The sequence below is a fragment of the Arctopsyche grandis genome, chromosome 6 (genome assembly GCF_051622035.1).
Source record: "Arctopsyche grandis isolate Sample6627 chromosome 6, ASM5162203v2, whole genome shotgun sequence".
Classification (NCBI taxonomy): Eukaryota; Metazoa; Arthropoda; class Insecta; order Trichoptera; family Hydropsychidae; genus Arctopsyche; species Arctopsyche grandis.
Window position 1 is genome coordinate 7273065 of NC_135360.1, and position 12168 is coordinate 7285232.

At 37.1% G+C, this 12168-nt stretch overlaps 3 protein-coding genes across 3 annotated transcripts; 1 reads left to right on the forward strand and 2 right to left on the reverse strand.

Annotated features, from left to right (window-relative positions):
* Positions 1–294: 294 nt before the first annotated feature.
* On the forward strand, positions 295–3415 carry LOC143913075 (developmentally-regulated GTP-binding protein 2). The gene is made up of 8 exons (XM_077432620.1): positions 295–404; positions 679–836; positions 908–1078; positions 1154–1297; positions 1374–1481; positions 2692–2849; positions 2922–3048; positions 3130–3415. The coding sequence occupies exons 1-8, from the start codon at positions 341–343 to the stop codon at positions 3289–3291; spliced, it is 1092 nt and encodes a 363-aa protein (XP_077288746.1). The 5' UTR covers positions 295–340; the 3' UTR covers positions 3292–3415.
* EMC3 (ER membrane protein complex subunit 3) lies at positions 3319–4604 on the reverse strand. The gene is made up of 5 exons (XM_077432621.1): positions 4394–4604; positions 4183–4321; positions 3999–4116; positions 3766–3927; positions 3319–3695 (listed from the first exon to the last, which is right to left on the reverse strand). Exons 1-5 carry the CDS (start codon positions 4543–4545, stop codon positions 3478–3480), a joined length of 789 nt encoding a protein of 262 aa, XP_077288747.1. The 5' UTR covers positions 4546–4604; the 3' UTR covers positions 3319–3477.
* Positions 4605–6862: 2258 nt separating this feature from the next.
* On the reverse strand, positions 6863–11136 carry inc (BTB/POZ domain-containing protein inc). The gene is made up of 2 exons (XM_077431839.1): positions 10933–11136; positions 6863–9552 (listed from the first exon to the last, which is right to left on the reverse strand). The coding sequence occupies exons 1-2, from the start codon at positions 11134–11136 to the stop codon at positions 9100–9102; spliced, it is 657 nt and encodes a 218-aa protein (XP_077287965.1). The 3' UTR covers positions 6863–9099.
* Between the last annotated feature and the right edge of the window lie 1032 nt (positions 11137–12168).

A 12168-nucleotide genomic window follows, 5' to 3' on the forward strand; every position in this document is an offset into this window, starting at 1 on the left:
AATTTTAAGGTTCAAATCAATGTAGTGAGGCTGGGGGGGGAGGCTTTACCCCTGCCTCCCCCTTTGAAATGACGTCCTGGTAGTCAAGTTTTGACTACAATTGGTCGTGTGAAAGCAAATTTTTTGTAAAAAAAAAATGCTAAAATTACAATAATAAGTGTTTAATTTGTATTTATTTTCATGTATAATAATAGAAAAATATATTTTAGGTATTTTATAAACACTGTATCGATTTTAATTTCATTTTGAATATAATTTATAAAAATAAGGTCTATAGTCGTATTCATCGCTGTTATGTTCGGCCACTGATTGTCGGCAACGTGAGACCGCTTCTGTCAAGATGGGGATTCTCGAGAAAATTTCGGAAATCGAAAAAGAAATCGCACGAACGCAGAAAAATAAAGGTAAATAATTCACATTCAATTTTTTAACAATTTCACTTCGATAACTTTTAAATAACCTGTCAAAATCGCTCCCAAACCTTGGACTAGCATGCATGCAAAAAACCATTATAATGTAAGGATCGTTTATTACAACTGTACACATGAATGAAATTTGTTTATTTCATAAAATCGTTCAATATAATCAATATTGCTTGAAACTATAAAAAAATTTACACAAATCAATATTTTAATTTTTTTTCAAACTATCCTTATTTCATTATTTACTTTTCAACAGCTACTGAGTATCATTTGGGATTGTTGAAAGCCAAGCTTGCTAAATATCGATCCCAATTATTAGAACCATCAAAGAAGAGCGAAAAGGGTGATGGATTTGATGTACTAAAATCCGGAGATGCCAGAGTTGCATTGATAGGATTCCCTTCTGTCGGAAAGGTACTTAAATTTAAAACAAAAAACTCGTTAATTTCAATACAAAATTCATCAATAATCATTGAAATGTTTAGTCTACACTTCTATCGACTCTGACCCACACCGAATCAGAAGCGGCAAGCTACGAATTCACCACATTAACATGTATACCCGGTGTGATAGAATACAAAGGTGCGAATATTCAACTGCTCGATCTGCCCGGTATCATCGAAGGTGCCTCTCAAGGAAAGGGCAGAGGAAGACAGGTATAGTGTTATTTATTATATTTTATGGATCATTTGCAGGCTTGAGGATTGTTTTAATCGATGTATCCATTGCAGGTTATAGCCGTAGCTCGCACGGCTGATTTAGTATTGATGATGTTGGACGCTACGAAGCCTTACGTTCACCGACAACTGCTAGAGAGGGAACTTGAAAGTGTTGGAATTAGATTAAACAAAAAGAAACCAAATATTTATTTCAAAGTATGACCCTTGTTCAATATAATATGTTGTGATGAATGTGTAGGGCGTTTTTAATTGTGTTGATTTGGATTTTTAGGTGAAAAAGGGTGGAGGATTGTCATTCAACTCTACATGTCCTCTAACTAAAATCGATGAAAAAATGGTTCAAATGATACTCCACGAGTATAAAATTTTCAATGCTGAGGTTTGTTATAAATATGTTTTTTATATTATTATGTATTCAATAATTATTGCAATGTATTTACATATGTACATATTATATTGTATATGGTAAGTTTAAAGTAAAGACATAAAGAGGTATCCAGCACGTGTTTTTAGATAGTTTTGCACATGCAAAAAAAATCCTCTGCTATGCCGAATCTGCACCGACGCTATCCTTCTCAAACCTCACCCCTAGATTGTTTTTATCGGTGATATTTTGTCCTTGTATTTACAGTGATTCCCATATTTGAAGCAATGTAGGAGAAACTTGTTGAATTAGTAATATTGTACGAATTAATAATGACATACGACACTCCTCTCACAGATTAAGTCCACCTAAGCGTCCCATGCCGCACTTTTGAGTGTGATCTTTCCATTCGAGATGAAGCCCCACTTTAAGGTGAGAACACAAAAAGGAATGGCACGGCAAGTCTTCGTGGATTCAACCAAGGAAGGACGTTCCCAGTTCATTGTTAATTCGTACAACCTTATTATTTCTAAAAAGTTTCTCCTGTGTATCTTCAAATATGGAAATCATCGTAATCAATCACTGTCAAGTCAAGCCAAGGATAAAATATCACCGAAAACGCTCCAGGGGGTGATTTTTGGGACTGCGTGCCTTATGAATAATTATGCATGTTTGCGTTATTTTATATATCTAAAAAAAAAAAAACGTGCCGCTTGCCTCTCAGTGTGTTTTTGCCCTTAGTATTTAAAATAAAGTAAAAAAATGATTTTGAGGGCCTTCGAAGAGATATTTTGTATACATTTCGTTTGTTCATGAACATATTAGTTTATTCACACACAGACCAATCTAGCCAGTTATAGTGTACACAAAATAACATATTGACAAATTACATAGTTTATTCATGTACATAAGAAGTATTCTCAATCGTGTGTCCCATCCTTTGTAAGCATACTTGCCCCAGTTTTTCAATATTTTTTAATTTAGTGGAATTATAAAAAACGTCGTAATGCAGTTTCCAATAGATTTCCCATTTCAAACACTTAGCGTTTTAACATCTCAAAGGTAAAAGTGTCATGCGACACCTGGTGAGTCTATATGATGATGGCTTTCCACTGTTAGCACCTAAAAATTAAACTAAGACCAACAATTCGTTTATGAATAAACTAGTATGTTCATGAACGAACCAGAGTGAACACTTAGACTCACATATACAATTTCGTGACAGGTTTTGTTCAGAGAAGACTGCACAGCTGACGAATTGATAGACGTAATATCGGCCAATCGGGTCTACCTGCCTTGCATGTACGTATATAACAAAATCGATCAGATATCCATCGAAGAAGTAGACAGAATCGCCAGGCAAGAAAACAGCGTCGTCGTAAGGTAAATATCCAACCGAATCAATATGTTACCTTGTTGTGTATGTAAAAAATTAAATTTACAATTTACTTACAGTTGTAACATGAAGCTAAATCTAGACTTCCTGCTAGAAACGCTCTGGGAGTATTTATCGCTCATCCGAGTGTACACGAAGAAACCAGGTCAACCACCAGATTTCGACGATGGATTGATTTTGAGAAAGGTTTTATTTCATCGCTGTGTTTTTTATTCAGTGTATGTATGTTTATTATAGTGACATTGATTGACATGGTTGTATTTTCAGGGTGTGTCTGTGGAACACGTGTGCCATTCCATCCACAGAACGTTAGCTTCGGCCTTCAAGTATGCCCTCGTCTGGGGCACGTCAACGAAATACTCACCGCAACGAGTCGGCACCGGTCACGTCATGCAAGACGAGGACGTCATTCAAGTCATCAAGAAATAAATGAATAAAATCACTGAATTTTTTTTTATATTATATTTTTTAATAATATTTCCATTGAAATATTTGTGGATATAAATAATAAATATATTTAATTTAATACGACACGCTTGCTTTCGTCGCTTTAAATACGTATTGATTTATTGCATCCCTCACTAAACATTCGAAAATAAATTATGATAAGGTCGACTATCCGGCTGTTAGAGGAAACTGCATGGACTCGTCGGCGAAGTTGTGACCGGATTTTAGAGTCGGTGGAAGTTCGCCTTCGGTCCATGCGAGTGCCCACTGATGATCGGCGATCTCTAAAGCTTCCCACTCGGCCTTGAATGCGGCTTTTGGATCTGGAGGCATCGCCATGGCGGCTCCGGACATTTGCTCTTGCATGTGTTTGGATTGATCAGCCGCTTCAATGAAAAATATACATACAAACAATGCAATAGCAAATAAATCTGAAAGTTTTTGATTGAATTGTACCGTTATTTTCTCCGAGCACCAGTGTGTATATACTGCGGAGTCCGAACACGTTCAAAAAGTACCAAGACGCTGATGATACCCAAGCGGCGTCCAAGTAAGACAATTCTACACCTCTTTGCAACATCGGCTTGAAACGAAGAGTCAGAGGGAACGGCACTTTAGCTAAAATAAAAACGTTCAATATGACGCATAATTTCATTGGATTTATTTCATTCGTCTCAAAATTAACGTACTTGTTAAAAATCCGCTGAACATCCAATTGATCCAACCACCGATAACGATCATAGGTAGTACATTTGTAACATTGCCTTTTAACATGTCAGTCATGAAGCTAGGATCAGTCATTGGATTCTAAAAAAAAATTGAACATTAGTATAATAGCACAAAGCATTAAATTTGAATATATAAATCGCATACTTGAGAAGTGGCGTTTCTCTTTTGGACTTTGAAGTATCCAGTTTCTTCATTGTTGAACCAGTGTCTTCTCATAAGAAAAGATTGCTTTGGTAGGTATTTTCCATTTTCTCTCAACAGGCGAGATCTTATCATCACCTGACTATTGTGTAAATAATTGTTAAGTTAGTGTTAATGCTTCTTACGACTATGCGAGCAGTGTGAGGTTATGTACCTATCCTGAAGTTGCAATATCTCGACCTTCTTTTGCGAGGATAATATGATGGAGATGTAGTGTCTGAGGATGCCCACCAGGAAAGTGATGGTGACAATGGGCAAAAACACCCAGCCGCGGATGTTAGCATCCAGCAGCAGCTCGGCCATCATACCAGATCTTCGGATACCTTTGACACAACTGTCAATTGATTACTAATCGTAACGCGCTTAATAACGTCCTTACACAGTGGGGTGCTTTTATATTACAAAAAAAAACCATGAATCCAAAATTGGTCTAATTTGAATTAATATTTTACAAAAAAACATCGGCCTCCATGTGTAATCATGTTCAGTATGTATAGTTCGAACTAAGCTCGTTGTTGAACTAAAATCGGTATGAATTATAATTTTTTATGCTCTCAATCATTGATGTATAATACACTAGATCCGCCCTCACGCTTTATACTGGTCTCTCTTTTGGCGCATGCAAAATACATGGCGCATGCACAGTTTCTCTTAGTAGGTAGGTAGGTACCGATGCGTCGTAGGGGAAAAAACCATTTTTTTCTCCCAACTTCCCCGCTAGTTAAACCCCCCGCACCCCTCAGTTAGTGAAGACAAGATCTCCGACCAAAATCACAGGTCAGGGCCCATCTAGTATATTATACATCAATGCTCTCAATGGAATTCCTATCCTCAACTAATGTGTATGTTAATATATGTGTTGTCTTCATAGATCTAGAATATACTAGATATGGCATTTCATACAAATTTCGTTGGAGATCTTGTCGCCACTAACTGAGGGGTGCGGGGGGTTCAACTAGCGGGGGGAAGTTACCTACGACGCAGCGGTCGGCGTTTTTTTCACTTCCCCCGCACCCCTCAGTTAGTGACGAAAAGATCTCCGCAATCGACCTTTCCTGCTTAGAAGCTACTAACCTACTGAGAGAAAAGTGTGCATGCGCCATGTATTTTGCATGCACCAATAGGGATATGGAGGATGAACGAATGAGACGACTGGCATGTTAATGCACGTGTTTATTATATGACAGCTGAAGACAGAGTGAGTAGTGGCTCTCCGAACCCAGCCGGGTTGGTCCCCACTCGCAGGAAGGCAACCAAACTCGACCATGTCGTATAAGCGAGCCGCCACAGGGAGACCAGTATAAACCGTGAGGGCGGATCTATGTATTATACATCTATGGTTGTCTTAATTAAAATAGTCAATAACTATACATCAACTAATGGTGACTCCCCTAATACGAGGGGGAAATTGCAATATTGTATAGGCCAAATTTTGGCCACGGAATTATTAGCCCCAAGTATCGACTTCTACAGACAATAATGTAAGGAAAAGTAAAGGACAAACGCTGGCTTAGCAGGAAGAGGCTCTCTTGGTTCCGGAGAACATGATGATCCGGATGACTGGACATCAGAACATGGATGGGACTCGGACTCGGAAAAATTTTTTCGGCTTGCACAAGATAGGAAAGAACTAGCACGTGCTGTTTATATCACTGAGCAATAAAAAAAAAATGAACGAAGTGGAGATCATTCAATCATTGCTAGATTTTACCCACCGAATTCGAATATAACAATGACTTTTGTTGGTTTCTTACCGCTCCAATAAGTGCGGTCAGATGAAATTAAAAAAATGTTGAGATTGAAGGCCAAAGTAGTAAAATATAAAACCGGCCCAATAGATACATGATAGCTCGAGAAAAAAAGTGTAAAAATATATATGTATGTATGTAATTTTGACTTTTAAAATTCACTAGATAATTCATTATAAGTATTTTAAAGAAATAAAAAGTCACAATAAATAGAGAAAACATCTGATTATTGATTCCAATACTCACTTTTGGCACAGCAATACTAGATTTTCAGTTAGACTGTAAAAGTTAAGATCTATAAAAATTGCGCATTTTTTAAACGCTCATCTCATAAACGAGAAGAAACGAACAAAAATCACTGTCAAATTCGAATTCAGTGCGACGAACTTGGTAAAGATTGATTAACCTCCACTCCGGTAAGTAAAAAATGTGATTTTTTGTTGTACAGTATAATGTCTGCCCGGTAATTGGACTATTCGTCACATTGGGGTGGTCACAAAGACAATTTTTGCCATGAAAATCGCGAATACACAATATTTGGCACTCAAGTTCTCGTTACTATGATAGTTATCGTTAGTATGATGGACTTTTCGGCTGCCAGATGTTCCGTTATAGAGATTTTAGTGACGAGTAATTTGTGACCAGTAATCACCGAACCGTCTGCCCATGGGTATGGAAGATTGGTTTATTCGCAATAAATATGTAGTTAACCAACTGGATTTTAAAGCTATACATTTATACAACCATCAATTGAAAGTCTATCTGAATAGCCTTGTGGTAACGTTTTTTTTTTCATTCATGAATTGTATCAATGTTGAAATTCTGGGCAACTTATAATACCAGGAAACGTCAAAGAATATTAACAATTTAAGATATGATAAAAAAATTGTATTCAATGTGGATATAAATAAAATAAAATGCGTTTAATTGGTGGAGGGGCACAATGTATTCATATTATGCTTAAATTGTATTAAAGAAAAACAATTCAGTAAACTGGCATTAAAAAAAATCACATAAATGTTTTTATTCACAATAATAATAATAAATCAGGTTTTTCATTCATCCTGAATATCACATTTAAATCTGTCAAATTAAGCTAAATTTTACGAAAAAATAAAAAACCGAACATCCTAATCAATATCAACACTGGGATCTTCAGCGATAAACATTTAGATTAAAAAATTCAAAATTTTCAATGGAAAATCTTATTCTTAAAACGATTTTAATATCAAGAATAAAGTACTTTATTCAAAGCCCATATATTATTAATGGTGAATATATTAAAACAAATATCTTTTTCTTTTTTTCTTCATTTTCAAACAACGTTCACATTTTTACACGAGATAAAATCTTTTTTTTTTTAATATTATTATTAAATCTCTGTGCAAATGATGAACTGATAAAAATCGTTATGAAATATAAAACGTTCAAATGTAAAGTGATATAAAGGCTATCGAGTAAATTGATTCAACTATGTATTTATATTGCTGTTATATTTAGTGCTAGGTACGGTTACCTATGTATATTATTATTGTATTTGTAAATAACTACATCAAGTTACACCTATGACAACTTCAGCAAACAGTCAGAATTGTAACTTTTACAATTTTCAACCAGAAAATAATCTCAGTAAGCGTTTATTTATTTGTTCGGCGGACACACATAACAACACGTACCGCAATGCTTATTTTTAATAACGAAACATAATTTTTTACACTGAGAAAATTCGTCTAATATTACTACAATATTATATACGTCCCAGTAATTATGACAATGGATCAAATATCAATCTAATATTCATTCTAATAAGTAACAAATTATTTCCTATAACCGCCTATCATTAACATATTCAGCCCGGCGCATGATTTCATACATTTGCCCATGGCACTGTTTGGAATTACAAAAGTTACAAATAGGAATTTTAGTGTTGGGATGCTCAATGAAGTGGAACCGTAAAATTATAATCTGCTATAGCACTATCCGCGTGGCCACCGGTGGTACACGCCAGGTTGAACGTGTTAACCAAAGGTCTTTACGGGAAATCTTGCGATATTTTTTAACCCTTTGTACGCCAGCGACTCACCCGTGAGCCACGTCAATTCCTCTTCTGAAACGGAGAATGTTTATGGTTCAAAAATGGCTTTATAAGCACCGTCTACGGACAAAGTTGCTTACAAAAATATGATAATTAGATTAATTTAACAAAAATGCAATAAATATCATTAGGGCTGCTACTTAATCAATTACACGAAGAAATCTAAAACGTCCGTTAACTTCCGTGTGACGCATATGCATTCAAGGCCACACCAAACCTCTGGGAGCCCGATTTATGTGAGTCAAATATTTATTTTTGCATGTTCAACTACTTTAAAAACTGCTAACATACAGGAAAACATCAAATATTTCGCAAGTGGCATTTAATCGGTTTAGAATTGTTTTTTTTATTACTTTTCAGTGAACCGAAATGGCTTGGACCATTGTCATGATTAGCGGCACATACGTTATTATACACAAATCAAAGAAAACATTATTTTTCGACTAATAATATCACTACAATATTACGAACAAATATATACTTTATATATGTAGATATATAAATGTAGTGAAACAAAGAGTATATAAAACGTATTATGAACTATTTAACATTTACCATTCAACAAAACAAGATTGCATACAAAGATTATTATCAGTTTTACAATATTCAACTAGTTTCAAAAGAAAACAGACAATGTAAATAGTATAATATATATATGTATATTTTAATGAGAAAAAATCGAATTTTTTAAATCACAACAATCAATTATTTTTAATTTTATTCCTAATGAAAAACTTCGACAGTATCTGATGGAGAGTGTAAACTGTTGAACTACTAAAGCTTTTTTATTTAAACCGCTAAATCCATCACTAAATTTATTCCTATTTCATACGGAATCGGTCTCTAAACGTACGTTTATTTTTTTTTTATTATTATTTTCTTTAAATATAAATCGATTAAAATATAATATATATATATATAAGAAAGCTCAATTCATTATGATTGTGATTGTGAAAATGCATACATAAATTACCACATATAAATAAATGTACAGTAAATGCGATTTAATTCCGACAATTACATCCTCGACCCCTTCTGTTGCAGCACTTTGGCCCTGTCCGTCGGTTCAGTCTCGTGGCTGTTGAGTGATTCGCCGTACTCCCGACTGACGACGCACAAGAACTCGGCGTGCTCCTCGGTGCCGTACGTGTACTGTGATCCGATGTTGATCAACTGTTCGAACTTCCAGCCGTCGGACATGGTCGAGACCATCTGCGTCAGCTCGTCCTCGTGGCATTGCAGCACCCGATACACATGCTTCTTGGAGTCCCTCAATGGTCGGCCGTCCCTCACGCATATCCTCTCTTTGACCAAGCGTATGAGTTCGGTAATATTATAAAATTCGGCCTCCTCCAGCACACCCTCCTCGGCGATCTCATTGTTTATTACTAGTTTTCCGTGTCTTAAATAATTGAGTACCGGCGAGAAGTATGTCGGATCTCTGTCTATCAAGTACGCACCGGTCTCGTCCTGAAATCAAACACACATGCAATTGAATGAAAGTGTCTCCGGTGAATCATCAGTTTGAGTTAAATTAGATCATTACAAAACGCCCTCCCCTCTCGGCTCAATTGTGCAGAAGGTGACGTACAAGTTATTAGTAATTCTAATGGAATGTTTTAAGAGGTAAATATAGAACAGTAAAGCGCTAAAAAATCGCAAATTCACATCTGATTTTAAACAGACTCCACATTAAATATTTGTATACAAACTGTGTCTAATCGGAAATTGCTTACATTTTATGTTTAGCAGTAACAATATACAATTTTACGAGACTTGAAAATTGATATTTTCTTGAAATACCAACGATGAGATAAATCTACCTACCAATTTTTGCCCACATTTTAACCGTTTGCCCGCCGCCGTCTTCTATGGAAGCTTTGGGCGACGAGTCTGTAGCGCGGCTGTCTTCCATAGAATTTCTGAACTTTGCACGGAATTTTGAGTCTTATATGCGCCTATTTCAACTGTTTTGAGGTTCAAAATCGGTTGATTATATCACTGAGAGTTGAATGCCATCTATTCAATTTGCTTAAAATTCATATATACCAGTCAAAATTAGTTTTTTGTGGAACAATACTGAAACCTCGTTTATATGACGTCACGTCTTCATACAATTATGAACAATGATTATTTGACAATTAATCCAAAACTACGAGATATATTATGTATTTTATTGTTTAAAATAATACTTTATGTGTTAATTAACATATCTGGTTACTTGAGTAAATATTAAAATCTGTATTTAAGGTCGAAAACTCGGTTGCCAAATTCGCGAAAAAGGTGACGCGTACAGGGCTTGTTCGCTATATTTATTACCGCGGGCAAAGGGTTAACCAACGAAAATTTTTGAATATTTTCTAAATTGCAATTGCAATACTTCATAAATAGATTGAGCAAATTAATGCATTGATTAAAAATAGTATTCATGAGCTACAGCGAGTGATTATGTCGGCAATGGTGTATGATATTTTTTAAATTGTGTATACTCAACAATTTTTGTAGTATTATTTTGAATTATATACACGGCACAAAAATAAAATGATATTAAATACACCAAGTGAAACAAAATCCAGAGAAAAACATCATCAAACTTGCATTCGTCATACTTGGGTGTGGTTCGAAACAAAAATTGCGCCAAAATTAACCAAGGTCAAGATCATAATATTATTGTACTGAAATAGACGAGTGAATAGTATGGAATTCGGTGAGTAATAAATACGGTATGAGAGGCGAATAAAGGAAGGCTCTCCAGCATGATGGACATCTTCGTGATGGAAATGAAATGTAAATGTTATGATGGGGTGGGTGTTCGGGGGGAGGGGGGAGGGGGGAGGGTCGGAATGTTACCCTGTCGGAGATGAGGTCGCTGTCGTCCCTCACGAGTCTCGAGAGGAAGGAGTTCTGATCCCTGGCCAGCGTGGTCTTGGTGGTGAGGAAGCAGGTGCCCCCCACGTTGAGCCGCACCCACTGCTGACTGGTGCGAGGCGCAGCGCCCGCGCCCCCCGCTCCCGCCCCCGCCCCCGCCCCGCCCCCCGCTGACTCGGCCGACATGCGCCGCTGCCGCCGACTGCCACCGCATGCCACACCAACCACACAACAACACAACACCTAACACCGCTTTCTACGACCACCTACCGCGCCCTTTTCCGAATTCATCACTCACCATAAAACCAGTCTCCCAGAGCGTTTTCAGTTTTATTCAGGACTGTAAAGCGGATTCGCCAACAATTTAAGTGCCTCCGACTACGATTCCACATTTAAATCGCAGTTATTTTTTTACTCGATATTGTTAAAATCACAAATTTCTACAAGTCGACAGAATCGACACCATTGGTGCACGGGTAGTGGAGTCACCCTAAAGGTCTGTTCATACTGTAAGACAGGGAAGGTATGTTGACCGTATCTCGGTCTAACGAAACACGTGTTGTGTAGTTTGAAAGAGGATCGTTTATTTTTGTTCAATTTGGTACAATGGTTATTGTATGTACGAAGAGGATTTTTCGGAGATGTGATCTAGTTGAACTCTAGAGGCTCACTCTGCCGGTGGAGGTTGCTGCGTTGCTTTATAAACGTTTTGGGTTGAAGTGTGTCGTGTGCACATCTTTTGTTCTTGGTACTCGCACTGCCCTAGTTATGCTGCGAGCGTCTTTTATGGGTTCATACGCCTGGACGTAGTTCGTGGTTTTTATGGGTTCAGTGAGTTCTTCCTTTGTTTCCAAGACACGTGTATAGAAACACGTGTCGGCCTTTTGACGAGTCGAGCGTGTGCCATGCGTTAATGACTTTCCTGCATATGTGTCGCAGTGACCTGATGAGATCATTTCAGTTGTACTATATGCCTACAATACTATGGGGGATGAACGAATGAGACGACTGGCATGTTGAATGCACGTGTTTATTATATGACAGCTGAAGGAAGAGTGAGTAGTGGCTCTCCGAACCCAGCCGAGTTGGTCCCCACTCGCAGGAAGGCAACCAAACTCGACCATGTCGTATAAGCGAGCCGCCACAATACCTAGTCAGCACGTACCGACTTCAGCAGGTATCCGGCCGTACGAAAAGTATTCTTTGGTACATTTTGTA

What these genes read in the sequence shown, in the direction of transcription:
- LOC143913075 (XM_077432620.1), top strand. Translation starts at nt 341, where the DNA reads ATGGGGATTCTCGAGAAAATTTCGGAAATCGAAAAAGAAATCGCACGA. An exon ending in ACGAACGCAGAAAAATAAAG is followed by an intron (nt 405 to 678) that starts GTAAATAATTCA and finishes ACTTTTCAACAG; the next exon opens with CTACTGAGTATCATTTGGGA. An exon ending in GAAAGGGCAGAGGAAGACAG is followed by an intron (nt 1,079 to 1,153) that starts GTATAGTGTTAT and finishes TATCCATTGCAG; the next exon opens with GTTATAGCCGTAGCTCGCAC.
- EMC3 (XM_077432621.1), bottom strand. Translation starts at nt 4,545, where the DNA reads ATGATGGCCGAGCTGCTGCTGGATGCTAACATCCGCGGCTGGGTGTTT. An exon ending in AGAGAAACGCCACTTCTCAA is followed by an intron (nt 4,117 to 4,182) that starts GTATGCGATTTA and finishes ATTTTTTTTTAG; the next exon opens with AATCCAATGACTGATCCTAG. An exon ending in GGTGCTCGGAGAAAATAACG is followed by an intron (nt 3,696 to 3,765) that starts GTACAATTCAAT and finishes TTTTCATTGAAG; the next exon opens with CGGCTGATCAATCCAAACAC.
- inc (XM_077431839.1), bottom strand. Translation starts at nt 11,136, where the DNA reads ATGTCGGCCGAGTCAGCGGGGGGCGGGGCGGGGGCGGGGGCGGGAGCG. An exon ending in GCGACCTCATCTCCGACAGG is followed by an intron (nt 9,553 to 10,932) that starts GTAACATTCCGA and finishes GTTTGATTTCAG; the next exon opens with GACGAGACCGGTGCGTACTT.